At 46.2% G+C, this 20,254-nt stretch overlaps 1 protein-coding gene across 4 annotated transcripts in view; it reads right to left on the reverse strand.

The window, feature by feature from the left end:
• Positions 1 to 8,787: 8,787 nt before the first annotated feature.
• GATA3 (GATA binding protein 3) overlaps positions 8,788 to 20,254 on the reverse strand; it is a 71,086-nt gene continuing 59,619 nt past the window's right edge. For 3 of the 4 annotated variants that reach the window (XM_060245963.1, XM_060245962.1, XM_060245964.1), the window contains exons 4-5: positions 18,953 to 19,078; positions 8,788 to 9,231 (exon numbers count right to left, since the gene is read on the reverse strand). In XM_060245963.1, coding sequence (XP_060101946.1) covers positions 8,947 to 9,231; positions 18,953 to 19,078 — 411 coding nt within the window. In that variant the 3' untranslated portion in view covers positions 8,788 to 8,946. The remainder of the gene's footprint in view (positions 9,232 to 18,952; positions 19,079 to 20,254) is intronic. The other variant, XM_060245965.1, reaches the window with a different exon arrangement.

The following is a 20,254-nucleotide window of genomic DNA, read 5'->3' on the forward strand; positions in this document are numbered from 1 at the left end:
TGGATCAGGCCAATGGCCCATCCAGTCCAACACTCTGTGTCCCATAAGAACATAAGAGAAGCCATGCTGGATCAGGCCAATGGCCCATCCAGTCCAATACTCTGTGTCACATAAGAACATAAGAGAAGCCATGTTGGATCAGGCCAGTGGCCCATCCAGTCCAACGCTCTGTGTCAAACTCCCTCCCTAGCAAGATCCATCTGTCTACCTCAATTGGTGTCTTTTACCAGCAGGAGAAGAATATTTTGTTTTGTCTGGCGTACTCCCCGATAATGGTTACTGGCCCTTCTTCTAGTGTTGTCCATTTATGTGTTTTCAATCGGATTATTTTTTCAACTGGATTTTAATTGCTTAAATATTTTATTTCTAAAATATTTATCATCTTGTGGATCCCAATTGGGTAGAAAGGTGCGATTAAAAGTGAGTTCCAAACTTTGATGCCACAACCCAGAAGGCCCTCTCTTGGGTTGCCACCTGTTTGGCTTCAGAGGACCGGAGCAACTGAAGCAGGGCCTCCAAAGATGACTGGAGCATACAGGTAGAGGGGAGTGACATCGTATCTCTTGCTACACCACTTCCATGGAAAAACCAGAAGTGATCTAGGGTAGCTCTGGGAATCACTTGAAACCCTATGGTTACCATAGAGTTTCTGGCAATTCCTAGAAATAACCTATATTGCTTCTGGGTTTTCCCTGGAAGTGATGTAGCAGCATATGACATCATGCCAGCAAGGACAGCTCAGGGCAGCACTGAGGTGAATGGATATGCCGTCAACTCTCAACTTACTCATGGCAACCCGAAGAAACGAACAGAAATGGTTTGCCATTGCTTGCCTCTGTGTGGTGACCCTGGACTTCCTGAAGAAACTAGGAGGTCCAGGGTCACTGTCCAAGAAGACTGAAATAATCCACAAAAAAACTACCCTCACCTTGCAGTAAAGGTTAGAACCAGGGGGGGGGGGTTGTAGCAGGAACACCTTCGCATACGAGGCCACACACCCCTGATGTAGCCAGTCCTGCTGGAGCTTACAGGAGGCCCTGTACGAAGAGCCCTGTAAGGAATTCTAGCAGGACCTCCTTTGCCTATTAGGCCACACACCCCTGATGTAGCCAATCCTCCTGGAGCTCTCAGTAGGCCCTGTGAGAAGAGCCCTGTAAGGAATTATAGCAGGACCTCCTTTGCCTATTAGGCCACACACCCCTGATGTAGCCAATATTCCAAGAGCTTACAGTAGGCACTGTACGAAGAGCCCTGTAAGCTCCAGGAGGATTGGCTACGTCAGGGGTGTGTGGCCTAATATGCAAAGGAGTTCCTGCTAAAAAACAAGCAAACCTGGTTAGAACCTTGTGTTATCTTGACCGCATGACTGAGCCAAACTAAAATAGCCTTTAACACAAATATATCCTCATTTGCATATTAGGCCATATCAGGAACTTATTAGCATATTAGGCCACACACCCCTGGTGCCAAGCCAATTTGACCTGCGTTCCTGCTCAGAAAAAGCCCTGTATATCCTTCGCTCACAGCCCTTACTGCTGCACAGTCTCCTTTCTGATTAATCAACTAATGCTTTAGTTGATTAAGTTACCAATTAACTTGCAGTCGTAATGACTTTCAGATGTAAGTAAGAGGATCCCAAGGAGAGGAAGGAAACTGGAAGTTCTCCAAGATCGTTTCCCTATTTGATACTGATGCAGTTTTGTTTTTCGTCCTCCAAGGCTCGCGAGTCCAAAAAAGGGAAGGGGAAGGGAATTAAAATAAGCTCTCTTTATGTCTCAGCCATTCTCCTATCAGCCAAATGGAAATGTGATGACAAGGGAAGAGAAGTTGTACATCCATAAAGCATTTTTCCTGCTGGGTAACTAAAGCTGAACAGGCTCTGCATACGACAGGCCACGGGATAACCAAAATGTTCGAGACCTGATTCACCATCAATGTGGCTCGGGAGACAAAGGAAGAGCTCATGTGTGTTCTTGACAGGAATGAAATTCTAGCAGGAGCTTCTTTGCATATTAGGCCACACACCCTTGTTGGGCAAAGAGCGGCTCAGTTACTGCCTGCATATGCAGGCTGGGAGGGCTGCAGGCAGGGGGGAAACTGGAGGGGGGAGCCAGTCCAGGGCCCCTAAAGGTATGGGGGCCCATAGGCCAGTGCCTACTTGGCCAAATTGTTAATCCGGCCCTGCCCAGAACACACTAATTTATGTCGCTCACAACTTTCATGCCGGTAGCTCACAAAGTAGAATTTTTGCTCACAAGGCTCTGCAGCTTAGAGGGAATATTGGACAGGAGAGGCCAAACTGGCCTGGAGAAAAATTGCTGACTGATGTCGAAGTGGTGACAGCATTTCCCTGACAAATAAGAAAGGGCCATGAGAACTAAGCCCTGATGCGGCCCTTCCTGCTCTCCTCTTGAACTGCGAAAGTTTGCAAAATCAGCACAGCTGTCTGATGGCCCTCCAGTCTCTGTTTAAAAACCTCCGAAGAAAGATCCTACCACCTCCCGAGGAAGCCTGTTCCACTGAGGGACTGGTCTAACTGTCAGAAAGTTCTTTCTAATGTTTAATCGAAAACTCTTTTGATTTAACTTCCACCTATTGGTTCTGGTCTGACCTTCTGGGGCCACAAAAACAACTCTGCACCGTCCTCTAGATGACAGCCCTTCAAGTATTTGGAGTGACACCTTCTCTAAATAGGGTTGCCAATCCCCAGGTGGGGGCAGGGGATCCCCCGGTTTGGAGGCCCTCCCCCCGCTTCAGGGTCATCAGAAAGCAGGGGGAGGGGAGGGAAATGTCTGCAGGTAACTCTATTATTCCCTATGGAGACTTATTCCCATAGGAAATCATGAAGAATTGATCTGCAGGTATCTGGGTCTCTGGGGGGGGGGCTGTTTTATGAGGTAGAGGCACCAAATTTGTAGCATAGCATCCAGAGCCCCTCCCCAAAATACCTCCCAAGTTTCAAAAAGATTGGACCAGGGGATCCAATTCTATGGGTCCCAAAAGAAGGTGCCCCTATCATTCCTTATTTCCTATGGAAGGAAGGCATTTAAAAAGGTTTGTGATCCCTTTAAATGTGATGGCCAGAACTCTCTTGGAGTTCAGTTATGCTTGTCACACCCTTGCTCCTGGCTCCGCCCCCAAAGTCTCCTGGCTCCACCCCCAAGGTCCCCAGATATTTCTTGAATTGGACTTGGCAACCCTATCTCTAAAGGGTTTTTCAACCAGTTTAAAGGCCTGCCTTTTACAGAGAATCTTTTATTTAATCATTCATTTTAAAAAAAATTAAACATTTTTATGCCACCTTTCCACCTGATTAGGCTCCCCAAGGTGGCATGCATAAGAACATTAAAAAGTTTTAACAGTTAAAAATAATCTTCAAAATTTTAAAATAATTCAATCAAATACATGAACAAACCACAGCACAACCAGGGAGAAGGGCTAGCGACTGTTATTGGAGGTGTCTTCTTGTTAGATTAATAAAAAATGATGTGACTGAGTTGGAGGCACCATTGATAAAATGACTTCGATCCCTTTTTACTGCGTTTGCTCTGGATTTTTATTGTCTTTTTTTCTGGTTTGGTTTTACTGTTATTCAGTCAATACTACATTTTGTCATTCTATTTTTAAAAAGCACAGCAGGAACTCATTTGTATATTAGGCCACACCCCCTGATGCCAAGCCAGCCGGGAACGTGTCCCTGCACATTCCTGCTCAAGAAAAGCCCAGCATTCCTGCTCAAGAAAAGCCAATTTGGTGTAGTGGTTAAGTGCATGGACTCTTATCTGGGAGAACCGGGTTTGATTCCCCACTCCTCCACTTGCACCTGCTGGAATGGCCTTGGGTCAGCCATAGCTCTGGCAGAGGTTGTCCTTGAAAGGGCAGCTGCTGTGAGAGCCCTCTCCAGCCCCACCCACCTTTCAGGGTGTCTGTTGTGGGGGGGGGAGACTGTAAGCCGCTCTGAGTCTCCGATTCAGGGAGAAGGGCGGGGTATAAATCTGCAATTCTTCTTCTTCTTAATGGGCTATAAACCACCCTGGAGGTCTTTTCAGTTGAAAAAATGGTCTATAAATTAACCCACTGTATGGAGATAAAGAACAAATCTGATCCAGTTGCACCTTCATAAGGCCAACGAAGTTTTATTCTGGATATAAGCTTTTGTGTATATGCACATGTCTTCGGGGATGATGTTTTCAAATGCTTGAAGTGCCTAGCCTAAACTCCTGGGCTCAGTCCACCATACCCCCTCCCTGATATTTCTCAGTCAAAAACAGGAATATGTTTGTAACCGCCAAGTTCTAATGCCCAGGAATCGTAGCCTAACTAGGCATACATATTACGCTGCTGACTTCCAGGTGGTGGCTGGAAATCTCTGGGGATTACAACTGATATCCAGGTGACAGAGATCAGTTCCCCTGGAGAAAATGGTTGCTTTGGAGATTGGATTCTATGGCATTAGAACTGCCCCCCCCCCCCAAGTTTCAACAAGATTGGATTAGGGGGTCCAAGAGAGCCAGTTCGTTGTCGTGGTTAAGTGTGTGGATTCTTATCTGGGTGAACCGGGTTGGATTCCCCACTCCTCCACTCGCAGCTGCTGGAATGGCCTTGGGTCAGCCATAGCTCTCATAGGAGTGGTCCCTGAAAGGGCAGCTTCTGTCAGAGCTCTCTCAGCCCCACCTACACAGGGTGTTTGGTGGGGAGGGGGTAAAGGAGATTCTGACTGCTCTGAGACTCTAAGATTCAGAGGCGGGATGTAAATCCAATATCTTCTCCTCTGCTTCATTATACTCAACTGAAGTCCCTCCCTTTCCCAAACCCCACCCTCCTCAGACTCTACCCCCAAAATCTCCAGGTATTTCCAAACCCAGAACTGGTAACCCTAAAACACGTTAGTGTTCCATCTTCTTTGCCTAGTGGATTTGTTTACCCTGCCAGGCCCTTTTCTGCACTGGTTAAAAAGGAAGCAGTATCCTTGTTTGGGCATGAGGTTCTCAATCCCCAGTTGGGGGCAGGGGATCCCCTAGTTTGGAGGCCCTCCCCTCATTTCAGGGTTATCCGAAGGGGGAGGAGGGAAATGTCTGCTGGAAACTCCATTGTTTCCTAGGGAGACTGATCTCCGTAAGGTATAATAGAGAATCAAACAGTAGGTATCTGGGGCTCTGAATGGGCTGTTTTTGGGGTTAGAGGCACCACATTTTTAGCACAGCATCAGGTGCCTCTCCTCAGAACGTCCCCCAAGTTTCAACAAGATTGGATTAGGGGGTCCAATTCTATGAACCCCTAAAGGAGGTTCCCTGGTCCTCCATTATTTCCAATAAAAGGAAGGCATTTAAAAGGAATGTGATGGCCAGAACTCCCTTCAGAGTTCAATCATGCTTGTCCCAACCTTGTCCCTGGCTGCACCCCCAGAGTGCCCAGATATTCTCTGAGTCGGACCTTGCAATCCTATTTGGACATTAAATACAGGGCAGACTCATCCCTTCAAAGGTTAGCCTCATTTTTACCATAGAGGTTTTGCCCTAATATCGGAATGTTGGCGTGACATCACTAATGTGATGAAGTCATTTCTAGTACAGAGTGGAAGTGATGTCACCACGTCACTGGCAAGATAGCCTGGATCTCCCTTCTGCTCCTGGTAACCTCCCCCCCGCACCAGCCCCTGCCAGTTGCCAGAAGGGACCAGACAGCCCTAAAACTAGTGGTTAAGAGCTATGGACTCTAATCTGGAGAACTGGGTTTGATTCCCCACTCACCCACATGAAGTCTGCTGGGTGACTTTGGGCCAGAGCCAGTGTGGTGTAGTGGTTAAGTGTGTGGACTCTTATCTGGGAGAACCGGGTTTGATTCCCCACTCCTCCACTTGCAGCTACTGGAATGGCCTTGGGTCAGCCATAGCTATCTCAGGAGTTGTCCTTGAAAGGGCAGCTGCTGTGAGAGCCCTCTCAGCCCCACCCACCTCACAGGGTGTCTGTTGTGGGGGGAGAAGATATAGGAGATTGTAAGTCACTCTGAGTCTCTGATTTAGAGAGAAGGGCAGAGTATAAATCTGCAGTCATCTTCTTCTCTCAGAACTCTCTCAGCACCACTTACCTCAGAAGGTGCCTGCTATGGGAATAAGGACCCTGCTCTACTTGGGTGATTAACATGTGGAATTCACTGCCACAGGAGGTGGTGGCGGCCACAAGTATAGCCACCTTCAAGAGGGGTTTAGATAAAAATATGGAGCACAGGTCCATCAGTGGCTATTAGCCACAGTGTATGTGTGTATATAAAATTTTTTGCCACTGTGTGACACAGAGTGTTGGACTTGATGGGCCGTTGGCCTGATCCAACATGGCTTCTCTTATGTTCTTATGTTCTTACTTCCTAGGAAGAAAGGCAAGTACATTCCCTCCACTGAAGTTCTTTAGGATGGCATCAGATGACTGGGCGTAGAGCAGGTGTCACTGGGGTGGGGTGGGAGAGGTATTTTTCTGCATTGTGCCAGAGGGTTGGACTAGATGATTCTGGAGGTCCTTTCCAATTCTATGGATTCTATGACTAGTCTGAAATCAAGATAAGCCAGTCCTAAGCCTTCTGTGCCCTCTGTGAAATCTTTCACCATATTCCCATCAAATTGGCATTTAAACCTCCAGATGGGTCCCAGAGATCTCCCGGAATTACAACTCATCTCCGGACTATGGAGATCAGTGCCCCTAGAGAAGGTGACTGCTTTGGAAGGAGAACTCTATGGAATCACGTCCCTTCTGAATTCCCTTCTCTGTTAGGGATTCCAAGTCCCTTCTGGCCACTGGAGCAGATGGGGCAGTAGAACTGCCTGCTCCCGGTTAGGAATAGGGTTCCCAAGTCCCTCCTGGCCTCCGGGGGGAGGGGATGGGAAGGATAGGGTTGCCTTCTTCGGGTTGGGAAACTCATGGAGATGGAGAAGGGTAAGGTTGCCATTTCCAGGTTGAGAAACTCTTGGAGATGGAGAAGGGTAAAGTTGTCATCTCCAGGTTGGGAAACTCTTGGAGATGGAAAAGGGTAAGGTTGCCATTTTTAGGTTGGGAAACTCTTGGAGATGGAGAAGGGTATGGATGCCATCTTCAGGTTGGGAAACTCTTGGAGATGGAGAAGGGTAAAGTTGTCATCTCCAGGTTGGGAAACTCTTGGAGATGGAGAAGGGTAAAGTTGTCATCTCCAGGTTGGGAAACTCTTGGAGATGGAGAAGGGTAAGGTTGCCATCTTCAGGTTGGGAAACTCTTGGAGATGGAGAAGGGTAAAGTTGTCATCTCCAGGTTGGGAAACTCTTGGGGATATAGCCTGGAGAGGACAGGGACCTCAGTGGGGTACAATATTTTATTTATTTATTATTTTCAATTTATAACACATCCTTCCCACAACGGGCTCAGGGCGGGTAACAATAATCAATAAATATAATACAGAGTTAAAATTAGTTCATATAATTAAAAACATTATTGCACACTAAAAAAAACCTAAATATTACAGATGGAGGATGTTTTGAGGAAAGGCACTGGATGCTATGCTTAAAATGTGGTGCCTCTACCTCAAAAAACACCCCCCCCCCAGAGCCCAAGATACTCATGCATCAATTCTCCATTATACCCTATGGGAATCAGTCTTCATAGAGAATAATGGAGTGCCCAGCAGATATTTCCTTCCCCACCACCACTTTCTGATGACCTTGAAGCAGGGAGAGGGTCTCCAAACTGGGGCATCTCCTGCCCCCACCTGGGGATTGGCAACTCTATCCAGGAATGTTCCAGCCCAGGGTTGGTGACCCCTACACACTGTAAGAGCTTCCAAATTTTGACCCGGTAAACCCCCACGCTTCCCAACACACTAAAAGCAACAGGCTGATATCAGATCAACAGAATTTAATCTAGTTTATTCTCCAAAAAAAGAGAGAGTGAGAGAGAGAGAGAGAGAAGAAACAAAAAATATGAAAACAAAACCCAAAAAAAAAGCGCAATTCTTAACACTAGCAGTAGGTAAAATTTATACAACCATTCAAATCTGTATCATAGGATGAAATTAATCTACATCTCATCTTATTTTGGTGCTTTGAATTATACATACAAACAACAATTACAGGAACTTGTTCACAATGCGTTACAGGCCTGGGAAACTTTCGCCTCGGCGACAAAGCTGAATATATCACACCAATTGCCCTGAAACCATCCCCGCTTTCCGATCGTTCGGAGGCCCGGCAGCCTAGAATGGATGATTTGGTTACACCTTGGATTAATTTATTTTTAATGCATCAACTCGAGCCAGTGAGTGAGGAAAGAGAAAGAGAGAGAGAGAGTGAGAACAAAAAATAAAACCAACCGCGGGCGGTTTTGTCCGTTTCGCCGGCTTTGACCTCGTTTGTCTCAGTCCTAACCCTTCAACATTCCTCCCAGTCATATATGGCCATGCCTCGGGCACTGGCTGTAAGCGGTTTCTTTACAGCTAAACAGACGTCAGCGTCTTCTTCCAGGGAAAAAAAATGTACAGTATTTTCTTACAATATAAGTTATACAGTGTTCAGCATCTATCCGCTCGTCAGGGGGAAGAGGGAGAAGAGGGCAGGGGTGCAGAAAGGGGTCATCAATGATAGTTCTTCTTCACAGCACTAGAAACCCAGTTCAAGAGCGAGCTTGCGTCGGAATGGCTTATTCACAAATGGGATCCCAATGTTGCAGACACCTCTAAAAAGCGGCCGACAACTGTCCCTTTTTCCCCACACACACACACAATGATTTAAAGTTCTACACCTTCAACCAGTTAAATTTTCATCGCTTTTTTTTTTTTCCGTTTGCGTGTCCGGGGCTTGGAACGGGGGAAGCTCTCTCCTGCGACAATGCAAGTAGAATCAATGTGCCTCTCATTTTGAGAACTTAAAAAAGCATTCGGCAGGGAAGTCTGTTTCTCATGCACGCGCTGACACCCGGGGGGGGGGGCGCTCTAGCCCATGGCAGTGACCATACTGGACGGGTGATGGGGCCCGAAAGACAGGCTGGAAGGCGGGTGCATCGGAGTTGGCGTGGACAGCATGTGCCCGGAGTGAGTGAAGGGCGAAATGTGGCTGATGGACGACATGTGTCTCGAGAGGGCGGCAGGGTTGAAGGAGCTGCTCTTGGGGAAGTCTTCCAAGCTGTCGTGGACTTTCTTGCACTTTTTAGACTTGCTCGACATCTTTCGGTTTCGGGTCTGGATGCCTTCCTTCTTCATAGTCAGGGGTCTGTTAATCTAAACAAACATCAATTAACTTTTTGTGGGGTTGAACACACATGAACACACATGACACTGTCTTACATGGAATCAGACCCTTAGTCCATCAAAGTCAGTATTGTCTACTTGACTGGCAGCCACTCTCCAACATCTCAGGAAGTCTTTCACATTACCTCCTGCCTGATCCTTTTTACTGGAGATGCTAGGGATTAAACCTGGGACTTTCTGTGTGCCAAGCAGATGCTCTGCCAGTGAGCCACAGCCCCTCATCTTTGTCCCCACCTTGCCCAAATCACACACCCCACCCCAAGATCAAATGACAGAATGTTGAACCTAAGAACATAAAAGAAGCCATGTTGGATCAGGCCAATGCCCCATTCCAGTCCAACACTCTGTGTCACACAGTGGCCAAAAAACCAGGTGCCCTCAGGAGGTCCACCAGCAGGGCCATAAGAACATAAGAGAAGCCATGCTGGATCAGGGCAATGGCCCATCCGGTCCAACACTCTGTGTCACACAGTGGCCAAAACCCTGGTGCTCTCAGTAGGTCCACCAGCAGGACCATAAGAGCATAAGAGAAGCCATGTTGGATCAGGCCAATGACCCATTCAGTACAACACTCTGCGTCACACAGTGGCTAAAACCCAGGTTAAGGTTACCATATTTGTAAAAGCAAAGAAAATAACATATTTCTTGAGTGACTATTTCAAACAAGTGATCATTTTAAATATCTCTACTATTTAAGCTATGATCATTGATGCTAACTAGGAATATTCCTAACCTTCCAACCAAAAAGACGACATTTTCATCAGGTTATTTTAAAAGAAACCAAAAGAAGACAGACTCCAAAAGAAGGGGGCATGTCCTTTACAAAGAGGACATCTGGTAACTCTAATCCAGATGCCATCAGGAGGTCCACCAGCAGGACCAGATTCAAATCAGCTACAAACATCTGAAACTACATTTTATTATTGGTAGGGTTGCCAACCTCCAAGTGGTGGTTGGAGATCCCCCAGAATTACATCTGATCTCCAAGCAATAGAGATCACTTGACTGGGACAAAATGGATGCTTTGAAAGGTTGCTGAAGGACCTCTCCTCACATTATGAGTGAGATCCAGGCTTCATTTTGGGCAGGAGCTCAAAGGAGTGGCGTTCTGGAACCTCTAAATTTTATTGTGTTCTTTCTTTCTTACCCCCCTCCTCTTCCAAATACTTGCTTTCTTTCTTACCCCCCTGTAAGAATTTGACTGAACTCGTAAGATTTGACAAACTTCCTAATATTTTTCCCCACAGAAAATGGGAAAATAACCATAACATGTGAAGCAGACAAATGGAAATCTTCATCATGCCGCTGTGGCCACATAGGAGAAAGTAATTGAAAACATGTGATGGGAGTAAGGTTTTATGATGACAATTCTAATTCAAGAAGCATTTTAAGGTAGAGGCTGAGCTGATATAATTTAGTACACATTCGGGTGATGTCAGGGGTGTGTGGCATAAGCAATGAGTTGTGCTAGAACTCCGGCACCTCTTTTTCTACGAAATGACCCCTGGTGAGATCTTCACAAACTGGAGATGCTAGGAATGAACGTGAGACCTTCAGTATTCCAACAAGCACAGCCTTGGCCCTTAGCTAAGGAAGTGAAACATCTCAATTCAGATCCTGGAATGTTTTTTTTATGAGATATTTATGCTTCCAAATTTCTCCCCTGACCTAAAACACCCATCTGAACACAGACACAATGCCCCAAAGATGTGATTCGCCCCTGAAGCTGAAAATTAACTCCAATTTACATTTTAAAGAAGGAATCTTTATATTTGAACCTTCACACTCTCCTGGAGGCTCTCCGATTTTTTTGAAGTGGGAACCACAACAGGGCTTTTTTTTTGTAGAAGAAGCCCATCAGGAACTCATCTGCATACTAGGCCACACCCCCTGACATCACCATCATTTCGTGCAGGGCTCTTTTTTTTTGGTTGAAGAAGCCCAGCAGGAACTCATCTGCATATTAGACCGCACCCTAACACCAAACCAGCCGGAACTGCATTCCTGTGCATTCCCGCTCAAAAAAACCTCATCGAAACATGCTGTGCTTTTTGGAACCTACTTGCAAAGTAACTCCACGCTATTCCCCCTTCCTCTTTTTTGCCTTCAAGTCACATTCAGCTTACAGTGATCCCATAGGGTTCTCAAGGCAAGAGACTGAAACTGTCTACCTCTGCATATCAACCCTTAACTTCCTTGGTGGTCTCCCATCCATGTACTGATCGAGGTCAACCTTGTCTAGCTTATGAGATGTGACAAGATGGATTGAGCCTGGGCTACTCAACCTAACAAAGATGACAGGAGGCTGATGGAGGAGGAGGAAGATGAAGAAGAAGAGGAAGGGGAGGAGGGGGGATGATGATGATATTGGATTTATATCCCACTCTCCACTCTGAATCTCAGAGTCTCAGAGCAGCTCACAATCTCCTTTACCTTCCTGCCCCACAACCAGGGCTTTTTTTTTGTGCAGGAACTCCTTTGCATATTAGGCTACACCCTCCTGATGTAGCCAATCCTCCTGGAGCTTCCAGCAGGCCCTGTGAGAAGAGCCCTGTAAGGAATTCTAGCAGGACCTCCTTTGCCTATTAGGCCACACACCCCTGATGTAGCCAATCCTCCTGGAGCTCTCAGTAGGCCCTGTACGAAGAGCCCTGTAAGGAATTCTAGCAGGACCTCCTTTGCATATTAGGCCACACACCCCTGATGTAGCCAATCCTCCTGGAGCTTACAGTAGGCCCTATATGAAGAGCCCTGTACGGAATTCTAGCAGGACCTCCTTTGCATATTAGTCTACACCCTCCTGATGTAGCCAATCCTCCTGGAGCTTACAGTAGGCCCTAAGAGCCCTGTGAGCTCTTGGAGGATTGGCTACATCAGGGGTGTGTGGCCTAATATGCAAAGGAGTTCCTGCTACAAAAAAAGCCGTGCCCACAATGAACACCCTGTGAGGTAGGTGGAGTTGTTTTGGGTCTCCATTACAGAGAAAGGGGTGGGGTATAAATGAAACAAATCACAGTCTCAGATTAGTTACGTAATAGCCAACAAGTTTTGTTTGTTCCTTTAGTACTTGTAATTATTTATTTACCTCATTAATAGTCTGCCTTTCTCAATGGAACTCAAGGTGGATTCACACAGAGTGAATCGATGCAATCGACAAGAGAGGACAATCAAGAAACAGCGAGATAGAATTGGGGTTCTGCCACCAACCAGGAGTCTGAGAAACAGAACTAGCGCAAAGCATACGTTTCAATGTGACGCATTAAATGCTGCAAATTACACAGCAGAACTCTAATTGAAATTATCCACAGCAGTACAGAAAATAGTCCCTAATAATTTATCCACATAACTTGTGACGCCCTTTGTAAAATGCTACCCTATCGCCTGCATAGAAAATACCTTTTCAATAATTTAGTTTTGCACAGATCCAGATGGGTAGCCGTGTGGTCTGAAGCAAAAGAACAAAGTTTGAGCCCTCCACTCTCCTGACCCTAATAACCCACCTGCAAGAGGGTCATGACCCTCGTTTGGGCCCGACCCACACTCTGAGAACTACCACTCTACCTAGCTTCTTGTATGCTCCCCAGGTCCACCAAACCCTCCCCCGCTTCCAACACTGCCATCTGTCTTTCCTGAAATTCCCCTAAACCCTTTTCTCCTATCCGGTGTTGTCATGCTAAATGGGACACAGGGAAACAGGTTTGTCAAGGAAACGAACGGGCGCCCTCACACACGCTCACCAAAGGCCTTGTGAGCTGCAGGTGGTGGCGGCCGGTTTCCTTATTCATGAGAAAAAAACAAGACTGTGGTTTACGAGCGCCTTCCTTTCTCAGCACGGCCTAGGCAAGGCAAGGCTGCTAAATGGGACATGGTTCGCAAGAACGACCATTCGCAGGCACGAAGGTTCGCGCCAGTGGTGAACGTTGATTAACAAGTTGCAGGCTGTTACGCGTTAGTCGCTCTCAGACGCGGCGTTAGTCAAAAGATCGGCCATGCTGGCTGTTTTGCTGCAGGAGTTTCTTTTTAGAAAGTAGAGAGGAGGGGAGGGGAGAGAGAAGGGAGAAGAACAAAAAGGGAGCTCCTGGATCCAATGAGGCGTAAAGACGAGGCCTTTGTTGGTTGACTCCTTTAGAAAGTTTATCTGCTGCCCCTCTAGAAACTTGATCGAGACCAGTGTTCCCTCTAAGCTGAGTTAGTGTGAGCCGGCTCACAGTTTTTTAGCCTCCAGCTCGGACATTTTTTTGTCTTCGCTCAGGGAAAATGGTCTCAGAGCAAACTAAGCTTTGCAGTAGTTCACAACTTTAATGCCGGTAGCTCATGAAGTAGAATTTCTGCTCGCGAGACTCCACAGGTTAGAGGGAGTACTGATCGAGACAGGTTCTAAGCTTGGGCTGCCAACCTCCAGGTGGGGACTGGAGATTCTCCCAGATTTAGGACTGATCTCCAGAACGCCAGTTCCCCTGGTGAAAATGGTCGCTTTTGGAGGGTGGGGGCTCCATGGCATCATATCCTGCTGTGTTCCCTCAACTCCTTAAACTCTGCCCTCCCCACGTTTCAACCCCAAATCTCCAGGAAATCCCCAACCCAACCCGGAGTTGGCGACAATGTGCCATCAGGGACAAGAAGGGACCTTTGACAGAATTTTCAATATAGTGCTAAAACTACAGTGTCCAGGATTCTTGGGGGCAGGGCTGTTTTTGAGCAGGAACACAGTTCCGGCTGCCTTGACATCAGGGGGTGTGGCCTAATATGCAAATGAGCTCCTGCTGAGCTTTTTCTACAAAAAAGGCCCTGCTTGGGGGGGATATAGAACCAGGACTAGTTTGCAGAATCATTTTCTTTCTTTAAAATATCATTTCCTCATTGTAAACTGTGTATTAAGCGGAAGTACAAGAAGGGATGATAAGATGGTTGAGAGAGCGTCTACAGTGTCTATTTTTTCTTTATAGAGAGAGCTTGCTTTTGCCTTGTCATCCTGGATGATTCGTTTGTACAGAGTTAGATACATTTGCCTTCTTTGAGTTGCACAGTTTGGCTTTGAGATGGTTCTCAAGTAATAACACTTCTATATATACAAGGGGTTGAAATTCATAATTTGACCTGTTGTGTCAATTTTTTTCTCAAATTCTAGCAGAGGTGGCCAAACTGTGGCTCAGGAGACACATTTGGCACTTTCTCACATATTGTGTGGCTTTCACACATAGTGTGTGGCTCTCGAAGCCCCTACCACCCTGTCAACAGCTTGGAGAAGGGATTTCTCTCTTTATATCACTTTGCCAAGCCAAGCCAGCTAACAGCTTGGAAAATGCATTTAAAGTTAAAGTAGCTTTTTTTCCACCTCTCCCTCCCTCCCCATCTGTTTTCCTTCCTTCCTCCCTCCCTCTCTCCCTCCCTTCTTCCCTCCCTCCCTCCTTTTCTTCTCACCCTCTCTTCTTCCCTCCCTTCCAGACTCATACATCTGACATTAATGTCTTGGATCTCTCAAACTTTTGATGTTTATTCTATGTCATTAACCACTAGGGTCATCTAGTCCAACCTTCCGGGGCCACAGAAAACAATTCCACACCATTCTTTATGTGACAGCCCTTCAAGTATTTGAAGATGGTGATCATATCAACTCTCAGCCGCCTCCTCTCCAGGCTAAACATCCCCAGCTCCTTCAACTTTTCCTCATAGGACTTGGTCTCCAGACCCCTCACCATCTTCATTGTACTCCTCTGGACCCATTCCAGCTTGTCTATATCCTTCTTAAAATGTGGTACCCAAAACTGAACACAATACTCCAGGTGAGGTCTTACCAGAGCAGAGTAAAGCGATACCATCACATCACGTGATCTGGACACTATACTTCTGTTGATACAGCCCAAAATTGCATTGGCCTTTTTAGCCACCGCATCACACTGTTGACTCATGTTCAGCGTATGATCCACTGAGACCCCTAAATCCTTTTCGCACATACTACTGCTAAGACAAGTCTCCCATCCTATAACCATGCATTGGATTTTTCCTACCTAAATGCAGAACTTTACATGTATCCCTGTTAAAATTCATTTTATTGGTTTTAGCCCAGTTTTCCAGCCTGTCAAGGTCATCCTGTATCCTGTTTCTGTCTTCTTCTGTGTTTGCAATCCCTCCCAATTTATTATCATCTGCAAATTTAATAAGCATTCCCTCTATTCCTTCATCCAAATCGATAAAGATGTTGAACAAAACAGGTCCCAGGACAGATCCCTGAGGCACTCCACTTGTCACTCCTCTCCAAGAGAATGAGGAACCATTCACAAGCACTCTTTGGGTGTGATCTGTCAACCAGTGACAGATCCACCTAATGGTAACAGGATCCAAACCACATTTTACCAACTTGTCAACATGGATAGTATGTGGAACCTTATCAAAAGCTTTATTGAAATCAAGATAAACTATGTCTACAGCATTCCCCCGATCCTGCAAGGTAGTCACTTTCTCAAAAAAAGAGATCAGGTTAGTCTGACATGACTTGAGAAAACCATGCTGGTTCTTAGTAACCACATCCATTCTTTCTAAATGTTCCAGGGCTGACTGTTGGATAATTTGTTCTAAAACTTTTCCAGGTATAGACGTCAAACTGATGGGTGGGCAGTTACCCAGATCCTCTTTTTTCCCCTTCTTGAAGATGGGGACAACATTCGCTCGCTTCCAATCTTCCGGCACCTCTCCTGTTCTCCAAGAATTTTCAAAAATAATAGCCAGAGGCTCAGAAATTACATCCGCAAGCTCTTTTAGAACCCTTGGATGCAATTCATCTGGCCCTGAGGACTTAGTTTCATTTAAAGAAACTAGGTGTTTATGTACTACCCCATGCAGATCCTAGGTTGGAACTTCATACCCTCCTTATATGTTCTGGTTTTGCCATGTTGAGCACCGTTCCCCTCAGAAGAGAAGACTGAGGAAAAGTAGGAATTGAGCAGTTCTGCCCTCTCTTCATTACCTGCTACAATTTCACTTTCTTGCCCTCGCAATGGGCCTACCATGTCCTTGCTCTTTTTCTTACTTTGAACATAAGAAAAGAACCCTACTGAGCTTTAGCTTTCCTAACTTTTTCTCTACAAGCACTGGTGATTTGTTTATATTCATCCTTGGTTATAAGGCCCTCCTTCCAATTCCTAAAGGAGTCTTTTTTATTTCTCAAGTCTTTAGAGAGCTGTTTATGGAGCCACTTTGGCTTCTTTAGGATTTTTCCATTTTTTCTTCTCATAGGAATCGTCTGTGATTGCGCTTTCAGTATTTCGCTTTTAAGAAACTCCCAGCCCTCCTGAACCCCCTTCCTCCTAAGTATTTCTGACTATGGGTTTTTTTCCCAGCATAGTTCTAAGTTAATCAAAGTTTGCTTTTCTGAAGTCCAACCTATAAGTCTAGCTTTTCCCTTCCCTAAGACTGTAAATTTCAAAATCACATGGTCACTACTGCCCAGGGTGCCCACTATTTCCACTTCTTCAATCAATTCTTCCTTTTTGGTGAGAATCATATCCAAGATAGCAGATCCCCTTGTTTCCTTCTTCACTTTCTGGAAAAGGAAGTTGTCAGCAAGACAAGTCAGGAACCTATTTGACTTTTCATTTTTAGCAGAGTTGGACTTCCAACAGATGTCCGGTTAATTGAATCTCCCATGATCACTGTATCCCTTCTCTTGGAGGACTTTGCAATCTGCTGTAGAAGTATCTCATCCAAGACCTCTACCTGACTTGGTGGTCTATAGCAGACCCCCACAATAATATCACTGTTGTTTCTTATTCCTTTTATTTTTACCCAGAGACTCTCGACTGAGCTGCCATAAGTGTAGGATCAGGGCCAAGGAAACTGTCTTGACAACTCCAGACTTCTCAGTCCTGAATCTAAACAAAAACTACCATTTTGAACTCACAAAAGCCATGGTATGATTGTGTAATTGGGGTATTAATAAGAGGAGGGGACTCCACTGGTTAGCATGAAGAAGGTCCTAGGTTCAATCCGCGGCATCTCCAGTTCAAAGGATCACATAATACATGATGCAAAAGAACTGCACACCGTTCTCCAGGTGCAGCCTGACCAATGTGATGTACAGCAGGGTTATGACATTTTGGGATTTGGATTTTACACTTCTGTCAATATACCCCAAGACTGCATTAGCCTAGTTTGCTGCTTCATCACAGTGCTCCTATTTAGCTTACAGTCCACCCGCATCACAAGATCTTGTTCACACACACTGCTGCCCAGAAGTATATCCCCGATCCCGTATACCCAATACTCTTTTAGTTACTCAGATTCAATGCTTTTTTGTAGCAAGAGCTTCTTTGCATATTAGGCTACACCCCCCCCAGATGTAGCCAATCCTCCAAGAGCTTACAGTAGGCCCTGTAAGAAGAGCCCTGTAAAGTAAGCTCTTAGAAGATTGGCTATGTCGGGGTGGGGGGTGGCCTAATATGCAAAGGAGTTCCTGCTACAAAAAAAGTCCTGCACAGATTAGAACTCTGCATTTATCCTTGTCCAACTGAATCTTGTTCACAACTAGTGAGAAAAACTTTTAAAGCAAAGTCTATGCAGGACTTGGTCAGACACATACTTTGACTGGTTCACAGAGTTCTTAAAGTCAACAACAACAGAAACCTGAGTTAGGTTAACCCTGGACCGGGCTCATTTTGTAGCAGGAACTCCTTTGCATATTAGGCCCAGGGCCGGTGTGTGGGAGTAGGCAAAGTAGGCAGTCGCCTAGGGAGCCATCTGGCCTAGGGGGCACCACTGGGGGCCCCCTCCCCGACGCATGACTCTGGCTCCTGACCACTGCCACCTTGTCCTCTCCCATCACCAAGCTGCCCTCAACAAAGCCAAGCCACCCCCCTCTCCCTGGTGTGTGACTTGGTCTCCCACCTCATCCTATCCCGCCACCCTCCTTCCTAACATGGCCGGCAAGCACTTATTCTCACGATTTTTTTTTTATAACATCACATTTTTTTTTTTGAAAAATTAAAAATCAGTAAATTAAAAATGTGAAAAGTTTCAAGTTTGGCGCTCTTCAATTTCCCTATATTTTTAATAATGGGGGGGGCGCTAGTGGGTGATTCACCTATTGCACCAGAAAGCCTAGCGCCGGCCCTGACCAGGCCACACACCCCTGATGTAGCCAATCCTCTTGGAGATTACAGTAGGCCCTGTACGAAGAGCCCTTTAAGGAATTCTAGCAGGACCTCCTTTGCATATTAGGCCACGCCCCCTGTTGTAGCCAATCCTCCTGGAGCTTACAGCAGGCCCTGTACGAAGAGCCCTGTAAAAAATTCTAGCAGGACTTCCTTTGCATATTAGGCCACACCCCCTGTTGTAGCCAATCCTCCTGGAGCTTACAGCAGGCCCTGTATGAAGAGCCCTGTCAGGAATTCTAGCAGGACCTCCTTTGCATATTAGGCCACACCCCCTGTTGTAGCCAATCCTCCTGGAGCTTACAGCAGGCCCTGTATGAAGAGCCCTGTCAGGAATTCTAGCAGGACCTCCTTTGCCTATTAGGCCACACACCCCTGATGTAGCCAATCCTCCTGCAGCTTACAGAAGGCCCTGTAATGAAAGCTCTGTAAGCTCTTGGAGGATTGGCTACATTAGGGGTGTGTGGCCTAATTTGCAAAGGAGCTCCTGTTACAAAATGAGCCCTGATGAAGATGTGTTTCGGGCAACTGACCATCTCACTTACATTGTGGAGCTTGTAGTACAGCCCACAGGCATTGCACACTGGATCCCCATTGGCGTTCCTCCTCCAGAGGGTGGTGGTGGTGGTCTGGCAATTGGCGCATGATGTCCCTGCCCTCCTTGCGGCAGACTGTAGAAAGAAAAAGAGACAAAATGCAACCACGTCACAAAGATCACTCAGGATGGACATACACCTACAGTTGCACATGATGGACCAATCTGACCATCGCTGCAGTTAGCAGAACATCAAGCAGCAGAGTTCCATCGGTAGGTATCACCCACAAGGTATCGAGGGAACATCACATCTGGGGCAGTGATGCTCTGTATGCTTGCTTGGAGATGGCAACAGTGGGATGACATCTGGAGTTCTGGACTTACTGGTGGGCCACTTGATGGCACCTGGGTTTTGGCCACTGTGTGACACAGAGTGTTGGACTGGATGGGCCACTGGTCAACATGGCTTCTCTTATGTTCTTATGTCTGAGTGATGCCCTGTATTCTTGGTGCTTGGGAGGCAACAGTGGGAGGGCTTCTGAAGTTACAGCCCTGCTGGTGGATCTCCTGATGGCACCTGGGTTCTGGCCACTGTGTGACACAGAGTGTTGGACTGGATGGACCACTGGTCTGATCCAGCATGGCCTCTGTTATGTTCTTATGTCTTGGCAGTGATGCTCTGTATTCTTGGTGCTTGGGAGGCAACAGTGGGAGGGTTTCTGGAGTTCTGGCCATGCTGGTGGACCTCCTGACAGCACCTGGGGTTTTTTGGCCACTGTGTGACACAGAGTGTTGGACAGGATGGGCCATTGGCCTGATCCAACATGGCTTCTCTTATGTTCTTATGTGACACAGAGTGTTGGACTGGATGGGCCATTGGCCTTATCCAACATGGCTTCTCTTATGTTCTTATGTGACACAGAGTGTTGGACTGGATGAGCCATTGGCCTGATCCAACATGGCTTCTCTTATGATAGAGGAACTGCTGGGGATTGAAGGACATAGTCTTGGATGACTAGCCTATAGTCTGTAAATTGGTATAGTGCTGTTTTATTATATTGTCTTGCTTTTAAGTTGAATTGTTGATTTTAAAATTCTATCAGCCCGTAAGGGGAGGGCGGGATACAAATCTTATGAAATAAATAAATATAAATAAATAACTGAGCAATTCTCGGTATTGTGTCAAATTGGCACAGATTAGAAATTGCTTATCAACCAGTCACATGGACTCATTCCGTAACAAATGCTTACATCTGCTATCCATAAATTAGCTTTTCATGTCTTGGGATTTCACTTTTTACAGTAACAACCA

Source organism: Heteronotia binoei, chromosome 8 (assembly GCF_032191835.1).
Source record: "Heteronotia binoei isolate CCM8104 ecotype False Entrance Well chromosome 8, APGP_CSIRO_Hbin_v1, whole genome shotgun sequence".
Classification (NCBI taxonomy): domain Eukaryota; kingdom Metazoa; phylum Chordata; class Lepidosauria; order Squamata; family Gekkonidae; genus Heteronotia; species Heteronotia binoei.